This window comes from Pundamilia nyererei, unplaced genomic scaffold (genome assembly GCF_000239375.1).
Source record: "Pundamilia nyererei isolate P.nyererei 1_Seehausen unplaced genomic scaffold, PunNye1.0 scaffold00147, whole genome shotgun sequence".
NCBI classification, from domain to species: Eukaryota; Metazoa; Chordata; class Actinopteri; order Cichliformes; family Cichlidae; genus Pundamilia; species Pundamilia nyererei.
In genome coordinates this window covers 992204-1015405 of record NW_005187548.1, presented here as the reverse complement: position 1 = coordinate 1015405, position 23202 = coordinate 992204, and the positions used below count along the sequence as shown (strand labels likewise).

The 23202-nt window shown below is 40.6% G+C and overlaps 1 protein-coding gene across 1 annotated transcript; it reads left to right on the top strand.

Moving 5' to 3' along the window:
• Window positions 1-1648: 1648 nt before the first annotated feature.
• On the top strand, window positions 1649-21761 carry pard6b (par-6 partitioning defective 6 homolog beta (C. elegans)). The gene is made up of 3 exons (XM_005744657.1): window positions 1649-2043; window positions 3321-3543; window positions 20094-21761. Exons 1-3 carry the CDS (start codon window positions 1981-1983, stop codon window positions 21011-21013), a joined length of 1206 nt encoding a protein of 401 aa, XP_005744714.1. The 5' UTR covers window positions 1649-1980; the 3' UTR covers window positions 21014-21761.
• Window positions 21762-23202: the final 1441 nt, after the last annotated feature.

Genomic DNA, 23202 nt, shown 5'->3' with positions numbered 1-23202 from the left:
TAAAAGAAGAAAACCCATGTTTCAATAATTTTGATTTACAATTTTTTGTTGTTTTTAGTGGAACACCATCTGTACTGAAAAGCACATGACTGTATCAACATAAGCTACCCTGTATTTGCCTTCTGTTTTCCAGTCATGTGAAGAATCCTTTACCTGCATGAAGCAGGTATTATACAGAAGGAGGAACTCCAACTATTTCTTACACACATATAAGCCTTGAAAAAAAAAGTTGTGTTTTGTGTCTTTCGGAGGACGATAAATCATTGCTGCTTTTTCCACTTAGTCAAATATGTGTATATTTCAGCTTCAAATCGAGACATTTGTAGTTTTAAAAACAAGGACATGCATCTCCCTTCGCAGTCTCTGTCTCCCTCTAGTGTCTACATGTAATATAGGAGCAAACGTCGAGATGCAAGTTTGTTATATGCTTAGTACAACTGTGCAAGTTATCTTTTTTTTTTTAATTTTCTGAACTAAAGTGGGTGATTTTAGCTGAAAGCAGAATAGCAGAGGGAGGCATTTTTTCTTGTTATTTGATCAAGTACATGTGACTTCTAAAGTTGTTGCTTTTTTGTTTGTTTGTTTGTTTTGAAATAGAGATGGATTTTAGGATTTTATTCATAGTCAAAATGTTACTCTGTAAAGTAACTTTAAAGGAATACTTTAGTCGTTTTCACTCACTGATAATAATCCTGCTAAGAATCATTTTGCTGTATTCAGCTAAAATAGTACTTTAACTGTTTATACAATAAATTCCAAAAGTTCCAGAATGCCAGTTTCACTTTCAATTAAATAATTATTTCTAATACGTTTTTATGTCTTATGTAAAAAAAAAAAAAAAAAGGGTGATGGCATTGCGTGATAATAGATGTCCTTCTCCAAAGATGAATGTTGTATAATGTAAAAGCTATGCTTTGTCTTGGAAACAATAATAAAGCATCACTAAGCCATGTAATAACGTCAGATGGGCTGTTTATACATTGTAAATTAATATGTCTACAACAACAAAACCTTGTAGACATTTATTATGATGGAATTCTTGGTCTGGGTCAAAACGGACCCGAAACATACCAGGCATGTATCTGCATTTACCGGGCAGGTAGCCAGCAGCTGCAGCAGGTACATATTGCTTTTGGCCATAAGATGTCACTATAAAATTAAAACAATCACAAGCCAGTGGCAGGAACTACAGTTTATTTTTTGTACCCATACTAATTTTACATACGCAGGTAACACTTCATTCAACTATCATAAAATCTCTGTTACACACTATCTATTAGTTTTTACCGAGTATAGTATAACTGTTTAAATGATTAATGCACACGATTTTAATTTAGGGTTTTTAGAGATATGGTCATCATTACGTTAATAGAGTGAGAAAGTGCAACATCAGTGCTTCAGTTAACATGATGGCAAAAAACCACGTAAAATGGGTATTTTGTTTATGAATGACATTAAAAACAAAAAATGAGGCATTACTGTTCATTATTGTTCGAGCTATTTGGAGCATGGTTGGCACACCGTGCCAGGACAGAGTGGGCTATTCCTGGTGAGGTGGAAGGTGCTCTTATTTTGAAGCCACAGAGTATTATAGAAACCATGCCTTTTATTTTGAAGTTCCGTATCTCCGGCTCTCCGGGCACGGGCAGGGAGAGAGAGTCGCAGGCAGAGGTAAGCCAGAGACGGTACGGTGTGGGGCTGTAGCTACGGTGTCAGCGGCAAGTATGAGAGGAGACAAGTTTACGAGCTGAAGCTGGCTGATTGACAGCCTCTGTCGCATTCTGTGGAGGGACCACTTGTACCGGCGGACGTCGAGAAGACGCGGTGTAGCCTGTGCGACTAACAAAACCTAAACTAAACCTTTAAAAACAACTGGTGGACACACGGGGTTTGTGGATAGACGTTGGCAGCGGCGGCGGCGGCGGCAGGAGCAGGGAGAGAGTGTGAGTGCTTTGGCGGCGTTCCCGCTGCTAGAGAAACATGAACAAAAACCACCGAGTGCCGAGCAGCCGTTCTCTGAATGCAGTGGAGGTGAAGAGCAAGGTGGGTACGGACACTTATTTGTCAGGTATCCTTCCAGTGTTTGTACTCCAGACAACCTTCGTCCTCATTAAATCCACTCTTGCTAATTTAGCCTGCTAAAGAGGCTTGATAGCGGGTTATTATGAAGCAAGGCTTATAAACTTTAAGAGGAGCTAACAGTTTTGGTTTTTTTCCACTGTGACCACCCGAGAATTTGGTTACAATTCTTAAAACTTTATTGGTAACTGTGGCGTAGTTTTTTGGTCGTTTTACGTCTAAAGGCTAGCTAGTTTGTGACAAGGTGGAAGGTTTTTGTCAGCTGACTGCGCAGTGAGCCAGTGTCACCTGTCACAGCCTTCTCCGCCTTACTCTCCTGCTCGTTTACCGAGTACTGACTTCAAGTTTGACCCAACTCTTTAACTTAATCAAATCTGCGTGAAAAGTTTACTCAAATTACCAAAAGTTTATGTCAAATTACCTCGGTTAAAGGTGATAGTCGTTGCCTGTCGCGTTATTTGCCTGCGGTTACAGGTGTCACACGGCCTGCGTCAGGCTCGTGGCTCCATCCGCGCCCTGCTGAGGCTTGACCACACATAAGTGTAATGAATAATGACTATATTGTTCTAGAAGTTTTTGCACGCGTCGACACAAGCTGTCAAATATTTTCAGCTACAGCACTAATTTTGCCTCCCTACAGTAGTGCAATAACTATTGTTATTATTTACTCAGCTATCCCGGGTTATTTAAATTCTTTTGACTCTTCTGAGTTAAGATTGTCTTCCTTATGTCCCCAACCACTTATTAAATTAACTCTGCTTTGCACTGATGCATAAAATAACTGATTAAGCTGGGAGATCATCTTATGTCAGCGCTGAGCAACAGTAACCACAACAGCTGGTACCTCTCACTAACGCTACCAATGAGGCATTGTGCTCTGTCTCAGCTACAGAGCTGCCTAAAGATTAGGCGTCCAGAGCCATTGATCCAGTCAGTCCACAGGCTTAAACAGGTAAACCAGCAACATGTTTGTGGGGATTGCTGAAAGCACACTGTCTTTGTAATAGCTGCAGGATAAATATTCTGTGAGGTAGCTTGATAAAAGCTTTATCTGCAAACCTAGAGATACACAAAACACGTGAATAATTTACCACACGTGGTGTGCTTTGGCTTACGCATCACTACAAAGTAGGCTTATCAGGCACTGTTTCATACCCTGGTTTCGGCCATACGTCACACCTGTGTGTGTATTTGTGTGTTCATTTGCAATCACATGTGAACGCCTTTCTGCCCCATCCCAGTTTGGTGCAGAGTTTCGTCGGTTCTCTCTGGAACGGTCCAAGCCAGGCCGCTTCGATGAGTTCTACGGTCTCCTGCAGCACGTGCATCGCATCCCCAATGTGGAGCTGTTGGTGGGCTACGCTGACGTGCACGGTGACCTGCTGCCCATCAACAATGACGACAATTACCACAAGGCCATCTCTACAGCCAACCCTCTACTCAGGCTGTTCCTCCAGAGGAAAGGTATGCACAGAGGAAGTGTTTGGACAAAGTGTCCCAAGTTTTCATTTGTTTGCTTGGTTACACCTGCTTTGCATTGGAAATGCAAATACAGTCATTAGCATTGAAAAGCACAGCTTAGAAATATGTGATAGGCTATTGACTATAGCTGTGACAGAGTTATAAAAACTTAAGTGTCACTTTACATTGTCAGTTTTTAGGCTACCTGTTGTATGTTTCCATGTTCAGCTAAACAAACTACTAAACCGCTGGCCTCTATTTTTTTCCTTATTGATTTCTAGTTAACTAAGGTTAGGGGCCTTTTCAATTCAATTCAATTTTATTTATATAGCGCCAAATCACAACAAAAGTTGAGAGGAAGAATGCACTTGAAATGAGGAGCTGAGCAAAACAACAAGAGTAGACGAATGGAGTTCACTTTGAGTTTGTCCAGTAGACTGTTCTGTATTGCAGCTTGGTAGCTGCATGGCAATTATTTTTTTACGTGTCTGACTGTTTTGGAAATACGGGTTTCAAGTATTTCGAGCAGTGTTTCTGTAAACACTGCTGCTGCAGTTTCTAACTTCCTTTGCTGGCTCTGGTGTAATCATTGCCAATATTTCTGCCATAATTGCTCTGCTTTTGCAGTTCCCCTTGTAGATAAGTTTTTTATCTTTTAGCTAATAAAGGAAGAAGTTGTGGCTGCTCTAAATTCATGCTCTCAAGTATGGCTTACCTTTATTTCATGTGTATGATTACTGCAGGTCTTACTATATCAACCTTGGTGTCTGATATTGGCATATTGCCAATTAACATGGCATTTACTGATGTCAGTGGTCGACGTTAATATGTTCTGTCTCCAAGATGTCACACGAGCTAAGTGATTGTGTTACAAAAAACTGAAAGGGTCAGGTTTTTTTTTTTGTTGTTGTTATCATGGAGTAAATGAGGTATAAGCAAGAGCAAAAGTAAAGTAAATAGATTTGAAAACAAAATGCTGCTGTTGGCCCATAATTTCACAATCAGTGTATCCATAGTGATTACATAAACATGTTTCTGTCAGAGTATGCGTACAAAGGTTTAACCTCTCCTTTGATTTTGGAGTGTATTCCTAATCACTAAGTTGCTAAATGTGACCTGTTGAATGTGGGGAGGACCACAGGGTCTGCCTGTGCCTGTTGTGTTTAAGCCTGTGCCATATGACCCTATAGAAGCTAAGCCACTTTGTCAGAAGAAGATTAGTGGGGTCAGTGTGTATCGCTGCATGGGACTGTGTTTCAATTACATGCTCCAGACACTAGCCCCACACTGGGCTCACTGCTGCTCACATGAAAAACGCATGAAAACACCGCCTCGGCAGGAATCCCAGCCAGAACAAAAACAGAAGACAGACGCATTAATGCAGTCATAACCCCCTGCAGACCCCCTGACCTGAAACCCTGGTTTCCCTCCTGATTTGTCAGCAGGGAAACCCCCTTACTTTACCGTTAAGCACCAGTTGGTCTGAACATATAAAGCTGTGCATTGTGTGGAAGCAGCAAATTCGCAGCTTATAGATAATTTATTAAATCATATATCTGCAGGCACTGGATCTCATCCCTGATGATGGCTCTATAACAGGTTAATGGCTTGTCCATGTTGGGGCCAATGCGGAAGCTTTTTAACACTCAGTGCTTGTTTATCTGGAAAGCTTCTTACATCTTTTAGAACCCCGATCTTTTTGAAATGAGATGTCTTGTGTTCCATTTTGGATAAATAGTATTACTGAACTTAATGATCTTGTTACCATATCTGCATGTGACCCAACAGCCAAATGAAAAATCTTCATATGAACAGATAGTTATAAATAGCATAAGGATCATGAGGTCATGATCCCTACCACAGTGTTTAGTTGTGTTTGTGTTTAGTGTACCTCACTGCATCAGTTCAGAAGTTTAGCAGTCCAGTCATCAGTTCAGTTCGAATGCTATTAGACTTCTGTGTCCTTTAAGACTGCAACTGAGTAATTATGTAAATGTCTCAGTCAGATGTGATGTGATTGGTCATTATTGCATAAGAGCAAGGCTTCAGACAAAGTTGCAGTGGGGGCCAAATTATGTTCCAACTAGGCTGGTGTGGAATAGTGCAGTGAAATCCTGCTGAACTTGGACTGGGAAAGAAAACTTGGAGCTAAAAGAACAAAAAACTGCCCACAATCTCCACATTCAGGGATTTGGATGATTTGTGTGTTTATTTTAAAAGTGTGTCTAGTCTGTGCACTGTAGAGCTCATGCGTATAATGAGGGTTATTTTTGGCACTGAATTTTATTTGTCTCAGAGACTAAATCTAGGCTGTGTATACCCTAGGCTGGGCGCTTTAGGTTTCATCCACTCGTCAGCGTGCAGATGGTTCGATGGATACTAGGCTGCAACTGTATGTAGTTGTCTGGTTGTTAAATAATGGCTACATTGTTGTTTTTCTGCCTCTGTGCTTTTCAGCCATTAATGTCTTATTGTTCACTGCTGAGAAATGGCTGAAATGTTTGTGCCTCTGTTTTTGACTACTGGTCATTTTTGAAATCGCTTCAACGCACAACAAATACAACCCAGCAGCACTGGGTATTCCCTGACACCCTCCACCCCCACCCCTCCATCTGTGAACAATGTGTTGATGACTGTTGGGCTGGCAGTGAGTTGTCCACTGTTTACTGGTTGTCATGGCACCCCTAAAGAGGCCTGCTCATAGGTGGATTAATGCTGCAAAGCATGCTGGGAGCATGATTGCTAGCATTTGCAAAGACTGTCTTTGTTGAGGTTTTTTGACGACTTCACTTGTTATTAATATATCTCATGCAGTTGTAACTACTTAGAGGTGTGTCTCTCTCTCTCAGAGACTATGTATAAATGATAATGGGTAAAGTTGGGTTAAAGTGAGTGAGTTAGTGATTAATGCTATTAGTTGTTCTCATGTAAGCACTTTCTGTCTTGGTTGCTGACAAAGTGCAGCTTTTGGTTTCATTTAGGCTTTTTGTATCATGTGCAGCCATGTAGGATGGTGCACTGTTCTGCTGGAGGAGACAGCTGCCATCAAGGAGTGTTGCTGCCATAAACAGGTGTGCCTGGTATGCACATTAATTAGATGGGTTGTATGTGCCAAATTAACAGTTTTATGAATGCCAGATTTCCCAGCAGAAACATTACACTCCAACCAGATAAGCAACAAGATAATCAGCCTGTTTCACGTCACCTCTTAGTGGTTTTAATTCAGTGTGTAGCCTAGCCTGTACTACATTATTAACCTAATACCACCACTCTTATAAAGTAGTAAAACAAATTGTGCACTGATGTAGGTGTATTCGCAGTAAGACCGTTTTAGCCAGTACATCTGCCTGGATGCCTCATTATTGTAGCTCTGTTTTACATTTTCAGAAGCCCCAGGATGTTTCAGTCTTGAACTGCTCCAGTTTATAGTTGGGTTGCAACTTGCTCAACAAAATGATGTGCTATTTCAGTGGTTTTGTTGGCCTGTGTATATTGAGTTAGCATTATTATTAAATACTTCTTTTCAGGGAAACAGGAAAATGAGACACACGTTCAGCCTTGTGTTTAATTGTCTTTAAACATGGCTGACAGAAGAAGTTCTCCCTCAGTTTGACAACACGTTTGTCTGTATCAGTCATCCAGAACGCCTTTTGTGCTTGTATGCACACAACTTTCAGAGTGTCCAGGTCGTCATCCATGTAGCAGTAGCAGCTTTCAGGCAATCCCAGGGTGTGTGTTTGTTCAGTGATGTTGCTCACTGCTCTCACAGTTTCAGCTCCTAACTCTTATCCATTAACGTAAAGGGGAAAGGTATAGGGAGGGACAGAAACGACTGTATTTGTGTTTCCCAGCAGGGATTGCCTTTTAATTAGTAACCAGTGAATGAGTCACCCAGCCAGAGATGGAATATGTTCAGTGTGAAAGTACACCTAGCCTGCAAAACATGCAAAGTCTCTGAATATGATAAGAACTTGAACCTGAATCTGCTCGGCACTGACAGGGAGTGATAATGAAAGTGCACTGAGACAGACATGGAGTGGGAATGTGACATTCACAGAAGAAGAAAGGAGAGATAGACTAAGCATAGGATTTCAGATTAAGTAAGGACACCACAACTAAAAAGATGCACTTTTACTGTGGGTTTGAATAGAAAGGATATGCTGAAGAGAGATATGGTGGCAGGTGTGAAGGATGCCATTTCCCTGAGGAGCTCTTTCTGTAAAAATAACAGAAATTAGCCACCCTTGATTTGGATGTGAGGTTTTCTACAGTGCATGATGTATTCCCCAGGATGCTGTCTGTGATGAGTGAGGGGATGATGAATTTGTAGATCTTAAGGAAGAATGTGTGGAGGAGGAGCAGAACTTGAGCTTAATAAGAGATTGGAGGATGAAAGAGAGAGGGACAGTAAACAGTACTAAAGAGGGAGTAATGTATAAGGCTTTGTTTGGGCAATGCATGTAATTAGAGATGTGGGGAGATGAGAGGGAGTAGTGTTAGTGCGATCGGAATGCAACAAGAGGTAGCAAGAGAGGGAATAAGTGAGTGAGGGAAGAGGATAGTGGGAATAGTATTAGTGAGGGAGGAATGTAGAGTGAGGCCCACGCTGGGGAGGGTGGGTGAGAGAGAAAGAAATGGAAAGGAAGAAGGGAGGAAGATTGAACGGAGGGGGGTTTGGTGGAATGTGGCCAGCTTCTGATCACGTCTGCTGGGTAGATTAGACAGGACAGCAGGCCAGGCTGGACCCTCAGCTCCACAGCTCAGCTCAGTCAACAAGGTAGACAGAGGAAGAGCAGAGAAAGGATAAGGAGATCAAATAAAAGTAAGCAGGGACATGGAGGACAGAAATGAGAGAGGTGAGCCAGATCCCTGCTCGGTCTCTCCTTTGAAACCTGACTGAATGAGACTATGCAGGCTGCAAGCAGATGGAGGAAGAGCAGTGGTGACAGCAGGAGGCCAGGCTCTGTTATATAGAGGCTGTCAGAATTCTCAGCTTAGGGTTGGTTAAGGAAGATGAATGAATAAATGAGTGGGTAGAAGGAGGGAAGGAAATGTGTTGACTGCATGAGAAATATGAAGAAGGGAGAAACCGCACATTCAATTAGGAGAAGGAGTTGGATGACGGGGAGGGTGAGGGTTGGGGAGTTGGGAAAAGTGGACTGTTTACTGTTACAAACCACAAAGAGTAAACTGATATGGAGAGGTTATAACTGAACTGTACTAGTCGGAGAAAAGATCAGGGAGATACGCACACTGTGTTATGAGATGTGATTGAACTTTGTCGGCTTGGCACATTTTAGAAGTACGTGATGATATGTTGTAGTTGTTCTCATGAGTTGAAACAGAGAAACTTCAGACACGCGTGTTTGTTTATGGTTTTCAAATAATTTACACAAAGAGAGAGCAGTTATTTTTGTTATAATGTGAATACCATGGATGTACTATGAAATATGTTGTTTTCCACTCAATGTCAAGATAATTTCCCGGATAATTTATGATCTTTAGACTTTTAGTTTCACTTGCAAGCAGAAAGATGTGCTTTCCCGATTTTTAATTAAGCCATGTGTCCCCCTGGGCTTTAAACTACAGAGATATTGATCTGAAGCGTGATAACCAATATGCTTATCTGTGATTATTATTATTATTTAAAATCTCACCATTGTAGCATATTTACCCTGGCTATGTTCTGACATGCAGCTCCCAAAAGCTGTTGCCTAACCACCTTCACTGTTTGTATTCTTTCTTTCTTTCTTTCTTTCTTTCTTTCTTTCTTTCTTTCTTTCTTTCTTTCTTTCTTTCTTTCTAACAGAGTTATATGGAAGTGTTGATATTATAGGATAGGTATGAGTTAGGGGTGGGCGATATAAACGATATACGATAGAAACGATATAAATTTGGCCAACGATAGAGATTTTGACTATATCGCTCTATCGCGATAGTGCATGTTGATGATGTCATCAAGCTTCGCCTGTTTTGGCCGAAAGCATCGCAGAGGCTAAAACCATTATCATCTGCAAATTATGGCGGGCGACAGTCATAGCAAAGAGATGAAGCACTTTTGAAATATGGGGAAAGCCAAAAACTGCGCTTCCTCCACTTCCGTAACATTGATTCATTAATGTTGAATTCTCTCGCAGCTGTTCTATTTCCATGTTTTTGCAGTATATTAATAACTAACCTCGTATTGTGGATGAATAATCTCAGTTGTTCTCCTGACTGAAGTTTGGCCCGTGTATAGCATCCTGCTATGCGATTGCATTTGTCCCTGACCACCAGAATTCCTCACGTTAACTTTTATGGAGTGGAAGAAAAGTTGGCGTTCATCCTCCAGCTTCACTGTGCTAGTGTTATACTAACATAGCTGTGTCGCAAGCAATCACGTAGCACAACATTATATACCAGGTAGTGCAACTTCAGTAACCCTGCAAACGCCGCTGCTGTTTAGTTTTCTGTCTTCATTTATGTTGGAAGTGGTAGCAGAGCTGTACGTTTTATTTAGGTTCAAAAATCTCTCAGTCAGAACATGGTATGTCATGTTTAGGTGTAAACTAGCGAGCTAACTTCCTGTTAACTTTAACTCCGTTAAATGTAATAAATTCTGTTTTCATGGATGACTGGATGTTAAACTTAATTGTTACACCTGATAAAGCAGCAACACTGATCATTTTATTAAAGATGAAAGACTTTAGACCGTTTTTAACTCTCGGTGTTCGTTTGACTTTGGGACCTGAAGATGACGGAGTTTTGGACCCAGATTACTCCGCGAAGCTCCTCACTACGGCAGCCGTAATGCTCTGACAATCCATCAAAACATTTTTAACAGATTTCTGCACGCCAAAATCGGTTCGAGGTCAGTAAACACAACCAGAATTCATACATAAGGCACACTCTCGATTTTTGAGGTTTTAAGTGTGCCTTATAGTGTGGAAAATACGTTATACAGAAGAAAAGAATATATCGTGATATATATCGTTACCGCACATGCTTCAAATTATATCGCGATATGAATTTTAGGTAATATCGCCCAGCCCTAGTATGAGTCTATCCTAAAATAACACTTGAATGACCATAACATAATGGAAGATTACATGTCATTTTTTCCCTGCACGTGCTGACTGTAATGAGATCCCTTTGTAACATGATTCCAGCACAAACAATATTTCCCACAGATTGACTTTGAAAGGAGGTAGACTCACTTTTTTTATGTTATGAAATCATTCCATTTTTAAGTTTCTCTTTTAAGTAAATAGTCGCTAGATAACACTTTGTGAAACAACGAGCAGTGCAATCATCTGCTTCTCCAGTGAGTCTCTGACAAGCAAATTCCAAATCTCCACGTTTTGTCCTTGAAATGGTTTGTACTTTGTCACAGCATAGATTTTTGGCTTGTCATAGTAGAGAAAGTCAAATCATGACTAAAATTATTTGTGATTGGTCCCTTATTTTCATTTGAGCCAGCATAAACAGTCCCCAGACTCTGAAAGTGAATCAGCTGAATTCGTCACTTGTATTTTTCCTACAGTGAGATCTAAAACAGTCATCTGTAGAAAAAAGTCCCGTTTGAGGCCCTTATCTAATTTGATTCTAAGAATATATCCTGTTTATATGTTTATATATCCGGAACAGTCTGGACCTCCTCCACCCCACACCGTTGAGGAACGCCGGTGGGGGAGGCGGCGGTGTCGGTCAGGACCGTATCCCAGCTGCCAGCTTCTCAATATGACGCTCAGTCTGGTCCTGCTTTTCTTCCCGCCGGCGACGTGACACCACCGCCTGCTTCTGTTGTGTGGCCGCGAGTTCAGCCACCATTCAGGCCAGCGCCTTCCCTGGCTGACCCAGTCCTGGGTCTGCCGTGCCCCCTTTCTATGTTTCGGCACCACTGTAACAATCACACGGCAGACATATCCATAGTTTCATGCTTTTCAGTGTCTTGCTTTTATTATCACTCACGGTTGCTTGTTTACACACTGGCTGTAGCTTTTTAGCTCACAGCCACACACTCCAACAACAACAATAACCAGACCTTTTATGCTGGTGAGGCACGTTTGCAGATGCCGTGCAGGTGTGTCCATCGCCCCTGCAGCAGCACCATGGCCCGCCACAGAGACAAAGAAGGACTCAAGCTGAGAGATGGGCCGCAGTGACTAAGAGACATGTTGAGTGAGGGTAACAGGAATAACATCTGGAGGACAAGGTCAGGAGGTATTACAGGAAAGAGAGAGGCATCTGTGCCAGCACAAAATAAATTGATGGAATTGCTGAATGCTGCAGGAACAAGACCAAAGCACGCATACATGCATACTGAGAGTGTGTGAGCTGGCAAATAAAGTGTGTTAATTCTGCATTAAACCTATTAGTTGTACAGGGTGTGGGCCATTTATATGGATACACCGTAATAACATGGGAATGGTTGGTGATATTAAAGTCCTGTTTGTGGCACATTAGTATATGTGAGGGGGCAAACTCCTCAAGATGGGCGGTGACCATGGTGGCCATTTAGAAGTCGGCCATCTTGGATACAACTTTTGTTTTTTTTCAATAGGAAGAGGGCCATGTGACACATCAAACTTACTGGTAATGTCACAAGACAAACAATGGTGTGCTTGGTTTCAATGTAACTTTATTCTTTCATGAGTTATTTACAAGTTTATAAAATGTGTTCAATGTGCTGCCCATTGTGTTGGATTGTCAATGCAACCCTCTTCTCCCACTCTTCACACACTGATAGCAACACCGCAGGAGAAATGCCAGCACAGGCCATTCCCATTTTATTACGGTGTATCCATATAAATGGCCCACCCTGTACATTGCTTCATTACAGCTGATTCCCCCTCCAGTTTTGGTCTTTTTGATAAATGGCTGCTGTCAAGACAGGGTAATAAAGCAGGGCTGATGTGTGTAATGGAGAATTCATGACAGATCGTATGAAAAGGCTTAGGAGCAGGCTAATGTTCATGACCGGAGTCTTTTAAATAATGGATCTAATAAGCAATTACTCAAATTGACAACTCAATTCTACATGAAGACTTCCTTTGCTCAAGCTCGCCTCATACCTCTACAAGTCTGCACAGCCTCCCTCCTTCTATTTCTTTCTCCTTCCCTATCAGCAGAATTAAGGCACTTTTTATCTGAGCTGTGCCAGGAAGGTATGCTCACCACACCAGGAATAGCAACCCTCTGGGAATTTACTCCTTTGAAAGTATTTTTTTTATCACCTCCTGTCCTCTTTGTGTTTTTTCTTCTCTTTTTCTGCATTTTGTCTCTCCTTCCTGCTTCTTTTTTCTGTTTTTGGCACCATCCCTGTTTTTTCTCATCTGTCCAAGTTCACACTGACACACACATCATGTACTCCCCCTCTCCTCCCCCTCTCTTGTATCGTTCTGTGTCGGGAACAACGCAGCACCAGCTGTGTGGTGAACATCCAGGCTTGTCATCAACAAACCTGACTGTTTCCAGAACACCACAACCTTCATCTGCTCGTCTTTTTCTTTGCGCTATTCTTACTCCTATCCTTGAGACATGCCATACGTTTTATATGGAGGGTTGGCTTGATGGACAGCACTTGTTAAACAGTTTTACTCTCATCTGAACCACTGATGAGTGCACAACTATCCTTTTAAAAGAATATAAACATAGAGCCAAAAGTGTTGGCTACAGTAACTGGACTGATGATGGCAGCTCTTGTAGCTCCTTCCTGATCTTGTTCTTCCACCCGAACATGGTGTTAGGTTTCCCTGACGCTGCACCTAGGACAACTAATACAAGGAAGTAATGGATTTAATGTCACTGTTGTAGCAGGGAAAGCCTCTTGTCCTCCAATAATGCTGGATAATCATAAGTATAGTCACTACTGAACAGGTCAGCATCATTAGAATAAATGCAGTAATGCTTTACTAAAGACAGAAGTACATTAATGTCCATAGAAAAAGGTGCAGCTCAACAGATGCACCGATGCATAATTGTGTAATATAGCCTATTGTTTTTCACCTGTTAGAGTCTATAATAACAATAATAATAAAGCTGGAAATTCTGGTGTGAGCGGATATGGCATGTTGTGATTGCCCACACATATCACTTCTTCTGTGCGAGTAATACGGTCAGTTTGAGAGTACAAAGGTGGAGCATGATAGATCCAGGGCATTTAAAAGTAGAGTGTTAGGGCAATGATGCATTTGACCCGTGTGTGCCATTTGAAATGAGTGACCTCCTCTCCGTAGGCAGAGATGTCATAGTTCTTTCAGTGTCAGGATGAAGATGCATTCGTTGTTCACCCTCTGCGTGCTTGTGTGTGTTAGTTACATGCTACGGAGAGGGGTGACTGAGCATCACTGCATGTGTCCTCACTTGTGGCTATGTGCTGCTGGGTTGTCATTTTATCCTCCACTGCTTCGCTTCCTTTGCTCCTCACTAACTCCATTCAGAGTGTGGGAAATCAAAGCAGCCACTGCATATTTGAAATACCTAACCTGTTCAGAGCCATGCCAAGTGTGGGGATAGTGATTATGCTTTCTATTCAGAGTTTGTGAATCATATCTCAAATATGAGCGCTGATACCAGTTAAACTGCATGATTACTGAGCAAGGAATAAAGCTAGGATAGCACCGGTTTGAAATTCTGGACCGACACTTGTCATACATTTCTAGTTTTGAGCCAGGGGAAGAAAAGAAGCTAGTAAAGAGCTGTTTTAAAATCTTGAACTTGTCTATTTATTGTTTTTTGTTTGTTTTTTTTTTAATCATGTGTGACGAACCCAACTGTTACCTTATGTTATGGAGAGAAGCAAAAAGGACTTGGGAGGACATTAAAAGAAACATTTTGATAGCTTAGCGTTAGGGACTCAGTGATGACTTAACTGGAAGTCGACAAGCCTTCACAAAGCTTTGAGCTGATATTTTTCATAATGGAACCATAAGCAGCTATAACTGACATCTTCCAAACATTTTCCCAGTATGGTTAGTGTTGGAGTCTGTCTGTGTAGTTCTTTGGCTGAGAATAGGAGATTGTGGGAAACCAACCAGTGCAGAGGCTACAGAAGCCCATTGACACACAAAATCTTCCAAAATCTAATGGTGCAGCTCAGTGGCCATAATGTTAAGTGGAATGTTGATTGGTTTAAATGGCTGGCTTGAACAGAAAGTGGAGTTTACCACAAAAATGAAGAGTGTCCTCTCTGCCTACAGGACCACCAAATCACAAACATCAGAGTAGCTCACATTACTGGTTGTTCCATGTATTTGTCACACGGCCACAGATGACAGCACACAGCTGCGCATGTTGATGTGGGTCTGTATGGCTTTGTTGCACTATGTTGCAAGGACCTCAACTTGATGCAAAAAAGAGTGTAGTGCCTAGAATATCCTCGTAGTTGAAAGATCATTCAGTAAAAAGCTAATATTCCTAGAGCATGACTGATATCAAAGATTTTTATGCTCCATAATGATATCTGACGATTTAATAATCACCAAAATCCAATATGTCAGCTAATGGTTTTTTCCCCCCTTCTTCTTTCAAACATACCACAAAATCCCAAAACAAATTTCACTAACATTTTTTGTGTTTACTTTTTTAAGCCATATTAAGATAATATGAGGAGTTGCAATAGAGGGTGGCTCAAGAGGTGGGCAGGTCTACTTATCCATGGCTCCTCCAACATCCATGCTGAAATGTCTTTGGGCAAAGTACTGAACCCTGATGCATCTGTCAGAGCGTTTGAGCGTTAAGTTAAAGGTGCTTAGTGTTGTATGAATGCGTGTGAATAGATGAAATTTGAAATCTAAGGCTCAAACCAAGAACCCAAATATTCAAAGTTTTGACTGCCAAATCATCTTTTCTCATCATTTTAAAAATGCATACCCGTGGTATGTGAAGACTGAAAACTTGATCAACTTGGCAATGAATATACTAGCATGTGTTTCTCATTCCTGGCTGCACTGATTTATTGCCAATGTGTCCATAAATTTTATGAGTTTAAACAGCAGCCTTGTGATAAATATCTTCAGAAATCTGAACATTATAAAATATTTCTGTTTCCTGCCCTTATAGTCCACCTCCAATGGTTTAATCATTAGCCAAATCAGTCACATACCTCTACGCACTGGACCACTGTCAAGCTCAAAGTGTTTACCAAGGACTGAGGGAATAAAAGTGATGTATGCTCAACATATGCAAACACACTCAACAGCAAACACAGAACTACCCTTCTGAATTTCTTAAACAAAGGAAGGAATGGAGAACTTTGGGATATGGGCGACAGACCCAAAATAGACCCAAACCCTTTGAAGCAGCTGTTCTAGACGTTGTCCTTCTTTAGGTATGCTCGGGTCCAGGTTGTCTGGCAATAAAGTCATTACTGGACTAAATATTTAACTATACACTATTCCCCAAGCTCTGTGGTGAGTTGTTCTGGGCTAGCCAGTTGTAATTGTCGCTCAAGCTAATTATTATTATTTAAATAATTTCAACAGACATAAATATGATAACGCATTAGATTTTGAGTTTTAATATACGTACACCATATAACTCACATAATATATGTATATACATAACATAATTTATTTTTTTTTAAAGTGTGGACATTTTGTAAAAAATGATTATTATGTTGACGTTATATCGGTATCTATGAGCTTATTTCCGAAGAATGCTCATTACCAGCTTTTTTTTCTTGAGCTCACAGTTCAAAACTATTCTTATATTTCTTATATGAGGGGAGTTATTATTTCATGTCAGTGCGAGCCTTAAAACATCAAACCCATCTGAGCCTAAACAGTAACACAGGAAATCACACACAGTATTTTTTTAATACTTTTTAATAGTATTTTTTAATACTAATATCTGTACTTCTACTTAAGTACAGAATCTCTGTACTTTTTCCACCTCCGGTGACCTGATAATTTAAAAACTTGGTCATGTTTATTATAAACATCCACCTAATTGCTCGATTGAACAGTCTAAAACATGTTTTACCAAATCCTGATTTCTTGTTTTTTTTGCATATTTGTCACAATGAAACTTTCATGAAACTTTATTTTTTTTTATATTAGATAGAGAACCTAAATAATACAAAATACGTTTTTTAAATGATGATTTCATTTTCATTTAAGTCGACAGGTTCTTTTTAAGTGATTTCTTGATACAGCAGGTCTGGCAGTAATCAGGCCTGGATCTGGCTAGTGAAATTGGTGGATAAGCTTTCCAAAAATATAGTTAATGACAGGTAATTCATCATTTAATAAAAGGGGGGAAATTACTTCTTTCACACAGAGCCATGTAGGTTTGGATAAAAACAAAATAGGACCTCCTTTTACCCCCGTTACCTTATATATTATTGGTTTAGCAATACTCTATTAAAATTTGTTTTGATACCATCCATGTGGCATCAGGAAGTTTGTTCTTTTGAGTATTAAATTAGACTAATCTGGGAGTTTTACTCTAAAAATAAAAAGAACAATAGAAGATCATTTCCGTAAACATGAAATGGTGTGTAGTATATTGTCTTGCCTTTTGTGCCTGCTTGTGTTTTTGCAGATTCTTGCATATGTTGCATACTGGTGATCTCAGAAAGCGGTATGAGTGTCCACCATTTGATACCAAAATAGCGTTTCTTAGTTGTTCTGAGGGCCTGTGAGTGGCCCCGAGGGACCGCCATATTCTTTTTACTCAAATATAACTCTATTGTCAGGTCTGGTCCTTTCATATGGTGCAGATGGAGAGATGGTTTAGATGAAAAGAAGTCTAGAGAGAGTGAAATGAGATGTGGAGCTGCGCATGACTGCACTGCAAGAACAACCTCTGTGTCGGCTGTGCAGGGACGTGCATATATGCGCATGCGCAAGTGTTTCAAAACATCCATCTGTGCACTATTTGCATATTGCTCTTTGGAACAAGAACCTAGCACGCATGATGAAATGTGTTTTAGCATTTACCTAGTTCTTCGAAGAAAGCTGTATTTCTTCTTCATGTGGAAATGAGCCATAAGATCAAGCCTGGCAAAGATACAGTAAAAGTGTATACACTAACTCTTGCCTCATGGGAACTGAAACATAAGACAGCCACTCTTTCTCGGGACAGTCGATCCTTTGTTTTGGCTTTCGGGATGGAGAGGGGAGTGGTGGGGTGTGTACCTGTCAGAACCTGAGAAGCTGAATCCTTATCAGACACCCGAGTGGATTTTTTCCCAGATTACTCAAATACATGTTCAGAGGGAGAAACAAACTGAGAGGGGAGAGGTATTCAGTGTAAGACTGACAGTTTTTTTTTCCTTTTTTTCTTTTCTTTTATTAATAGCGCTCTTTTATCTAAAAGCAGAGTTTACAAAGTGCTGTCAAAACAGGAAAAAATTATGAATTTGGAAAAGGTGGGCAAGTTAAAGACTCATTCAAAATAGAGATGATAAAAATATCACCAGAAACAGACAAAAATAGGGACTGGAGAAGAGGCGAAAGAAGAGTATGAAAGATGTTAATGTTTAGCTTCTTGTATACTGGTTAACTATTCGAGAGCCAAGGGTCATATTTTTCCTTCCGTTACCTTGGCCAGCCTTGGGCCTTGTTGTAATGCCACCCATGTCGGGACTTTTACGAAAAGGCAAGCATAAATAGTGCCATTAATGTTATTGTTTGTATTGTTTTTATTTTAAAAAATAAAGCCTAAAATATTTTTTTGCCATCTTTTGCTCTCCACGGCATTCAAAATGGTACTGAGTATTTTACTGGTTATCAAGTTTGAAATTATAGTACTGTTAAAAAAAACCCCCACAGATGCCAAACTTATTTTACATAGAGGGTCACATACAACCCACTTTGATCTTAAGTGGGCCAGACCTTTTAGTCTGTCACAAAGTTTAACCATGCATTTAACTACCCATTGTAAAAAACAAAAATAAAACAACAACAAAAAAACAAACCTGAAATTTCTATTTCTTAATCGTTTTCTGTTATATAATATATTATTTACTTTTTAATTACTTTGGTGATTCTGGCCCCTGGGTCTTGTATTTAGCATCCCTGCCCTACTCATTTCTGGTTGTGAAATTTAAAAGTGATAACTTACCAAATTGTATCAAAAGAAAAAAAAAATTAATCTAGAGCTTGTCTAACATGCTAGTCTCGCATCAGTGTCCTTTCAAAGATCACAAGCATTTGCAGACAACCAGAAAAAGCTGCTGGCCTCAAAGCAAAGTTAAGCCTTCTTCCAAAGATAATAGCTGACTGCAGTTACAGAATGGCAGTAGTTTAATGGATGGCACAAACAGGCAGAAAGGGAAGCTTATGGGTTGTAATGCTGTTTGCAATGCAAGGACAGTGATTGCTTTCACTTTGGTTTTAATTGAGCTCTGTTTTTAGATTTCATGAGGCAAGCAGTGCCTGTCTTGCTTGCCGTGGTGGAATTGTACTGCATTGTATGATGGTGACAGCCAAAACACAACAATGTTTTTGTTTCAAAATTGACCTTTGTGTGATGTAAAAAGTTAGACGGTCAGCATTTGCTTTTTTGTAAGTGACATGATAACATTGATATCATTTAAGCCAGGAGATGCTTAGCTCGTCTTAGCTCAGCCTTGCTTAGCTTAATAGTTAAATATGCAACCTAACAAAAATTTGCCTACTAGCACTTTTAAAGTTTGCTAATTAAGATGTAATATTTTTAAATTTATTTTTTGAACTTTGGTATGGATTGGATGGAGTCCAGGAAGTCACCACAGCAAGTAATCCATAGTGTAGCACCCCATACAAATGTGTACTGCAACTTTAAGTCCCCAGCCTTTGTTCTAAACTCGCTGTGGATCAGGGCCTAGCCTACTGCAGTGCATTGACAGGGTCATGGCTGCTATGACTCCTAAAGCATCTTTATCATAGCAGTGGTGTGTGCATAATGAAATTAATGCATCCATTAATATTATAATTATAATTTAGAATTGCATGTTCTCTTTGCAAATTAATACAATAATTATTACATTACTATGAAAATTAAATTTCTTCCCTCCAGTGGTGATAAGAGCATAACTGAATGTAATGCTTTGTTGTATGCCTGTACTCTTCTTTGCTCATTTTAATAAGGGCACTCTATTTATTTATTTATTTTCAATGAAGATGCATATCCAAGGCTGAGAAAACAGATGCATGTTGACGATCTGATACCAAGAATATGCCGATTAAAATCTTGTGTGTAATATATTTTATCTACTCGGTTCATGAGATTGTATGCAGCATAAGTAAGCTCACTTGTGGGTGGCTGTGTGTCAGAGAGAGCTGATGGGAGTTGACTTGAGGTAGCTGGTGTGCCATTTTGCATCAGTACAACCTGAGGGGAGCTATAGGGATCAGTGTCTTGTGTATGTTTAGCACAGACGCCCTGCAGGTATGCCTCAGGCTGAGAGCAAATCATTATTCATTCTTCTAAACTGCATGATGCAACACTGTGTCAGCTTGAATAACAATTTGATGTGTAATGAGCCTAGTGTGGTATTACTGAAAAAATTAACCAGCTTTTATTAACATCCTCTTTGTTTCTCTGTTCCTCTTCTATTTCTCTACTTCCTGTCTTCTACTTAACAGAGGAAGCTGATCATGGAACATTTGGTACCGATTCCCTGACCAGGAAGAAGAACACTGTGCTTTCTGCGGTTCTTCTGCGGCCTGATCACAACAAGAAAAAACCTCCAGTGATAATCAGCCTCCCTAAAGACTTCCGGCCTGTATCGTCCATCATCGACGTCGACATCCTCCCGGAGACGCACCGACGTGTTCGTCTGTACAAGCACGGCCAGGAAAAACCACTGGGTTTCTACATCCGTGATGGTTCCAGTGTACGGGTCACCCCACAGGGCTTGGAGAAAGTCCCAGGAATATTCATCTCTCGCTTGGTGCCAGGCGGGCTTGCGGAGAGCACCGGCCTACTGGCGGTTAATGACGAAGTGCTGGAAGTGAATGGTATCGAGGTTGCTGGGAAGTCGCTGGATCAGGTGACAGACATGATGATCGCCAACAGCCACAACCTCATCATCACCGTAAAGCCTGCCAACCAGCGGAACAATATCGTTCGTAGTGGAGTAGGCGGAGGAGGGGGTGCAGCATCTGGTAGTTCAGGACGCTCATCAGACAGCGGCGCCAGTTACTACGGCTACTCGTCACACAGTGCTGCAGCCTCCATACCACCACACATCATCCAGAACTTCCCTGTTGGGGAGTTGGAGAGCGATGAAGATGAAGAGGACTTGGTAATTGAGGCTGGAGGCGAGGCTGAGCCAATCAGACATGTGGCCTCCAACCACAGCATGAGCTCACTGCCTCGTTACGAACCACACCTCAACCTCCGCACCGCCACCACTTCCACCTTCTCCATTAACACCAATGGGACCCTGCCCACCAGCGGCAGCAGTAGTTCCCTAAGCAACATCAAGGCTACAACGCCGTCCCCAGACAGAGCCATGGAGAGGGGGAGTTTGGAGGAGGACGGTACTGTTATAACGCTGTAGACTGGACATCCTGGACATTTTACACACTACACACTGGAGACCAGAGAAATAAACACTCTTGTACTTTAACACAGATGGAGGGTTGATGGAGAAATCAAATAAAACCCAGGAACATACAGTTCCATCTCACAGTGACTAAACCTGAGAAGCACAAACATACGTCTGCGTATTACATCTCGACCTACTAAATTTGTCCTTTCACATCAAACACTACACCCCCATACTTTGCTCTTCTGAATGCCAATGACCACATATTTGTGCCATAGCAGTGACAGCCCCCATTCCTGGTTCTGCAGCCACAAAAACAACAACAGAAAAACCCCCTGAAAATGTCCACTGTTTCTGTTTATTCTAAACGCACCTGTTTTTAATCCCATAACTGTTATTCCGCCGAACTTCCTTTAGCGGGCAGAAATAGGAAGCCCATCCATACCCATCACATATTTCCTCTTTTTAAGTCGTGCTAACAAGCTAATATCACCCGTAAAGCAAAAATTGTCCCTCACAAGGCACAGCAAACAACTATGCTGAGCTATATATATATATATATACAATTTTTTTGGGGGGGAGGAGAATCCCATATAGAAGAAGTATTGTTTTCTTTGTGCTGGCTCAGATGGCATTAAACACTGCCGTCTATACTTGATGTGACAATGACTGATAATGAAAGATTGGTGATTTTGATAAATATTTGCACATCTTGTCCTTGGGCTTTTCCTATCCTGTTTTTATTATTATTATTATTATTATTATTATTATTATTATTATTATTATTAATACTTGGATCCCGCAAGTGACAGTGCTGTTTTTTATTTGACCAGTTAGAAGTTGTTGGACTAGGAAATCTTCTAGTTAATTTCCCTGTTGTATTTCATTCATATTGAACTTTTCCTTATCACGACAAGGGCTATTTCCCCTGCTGCATATATACAGAAGAAACGATGTGAATGGGATTTTTAATTTAGTTTGCAATAGTGTTCCCCTCTTCCTTCTTTTTGGACCATAACTCAGTACATCTAATCTCAGTGCCGTCTCATTGCAACATGTTTTGCTTTTCATTGTATTATTATTGAATTCAGTTAATCACTTAAGATAATGTAACTTAACAACTGTCTTTACAGTGGCTACTAAGGACCCAAAGCACTTTACACAACCAGTCATCCACCCATTCACACACACATTCACACACTGGTGATGGCAAGCTACATTGTAGCCGCAGCTGCCCTGGTGCGCACTGACAGAGGCTGACATGAAGGAGTGGGTTAAAATGAATGGCTCACATAGTCAGAAGTGAAAAACTTCCTGGTTCCAAAGTACGCCCTTGTAGGACTGAGTCACGGTGAAACAAACACACACGCAAGGCAAAAGCTGATTCACTCTCTGTATTTGATAAAGGTGAGGCAGGGCTGGCTTGTGTACAGAATATCTTGGCCCTGACCTGCATTTTTGTGGTTTCAGTAGGATGATTTCTTGTCTGTAATGAACGTCCGTTTACTTTGATTTTTTTCTACCATTCAGTTTGAATTCACTCAGACATTTCACAATGTCTGAGTGAAGAAGTAACTCTCACAGTTCCTGTTCATAAAGCAGATCCACAACATTTATTGAAAGCACACTATAGATCCACCATTACCATTACAAGCTGCTGCCTCCCTGAAGTGAGAGCAGATGGTCTATTATTTCTTTCATTGATTTTTTTTTCCTGTTAAAAGTTTTAATCCTGACTTTAGCATGGATTTTATCTCACCCACAATATCATGGCTGGCACACACTGCACTTCCAGTGAAACACCACTGCACTGTTTATCATTTATAGCTCTGTTTATTGTTTATTACACAGTGAATCATTGACTAGAAACCTTCACACAGGTTGTGTATAACCACCCACTTGTTTATTGTAACTTATATGTGTAAGGTACTGTGTTTTGGGCCTTTTTATGGTACAGCACATGCTGGTGGGACTTGTCTTCTTTCATTCCCGATCTTAAAGCACAGCGATGAGTCGTACTTTGGATGGAAGGCTTTTAGAAGTCACTGTTAATTTATTTCCTCTACTTTTACCACAGGACACTGGGATTGTAACCACAGCAACATTTTTATTTATTCTCTAATCAGATGTCGGCATATTTTTCTTTCTTTGTACACATTTTATGACTTTATTTTTATAACTGATATATTGTTTATCTGTGA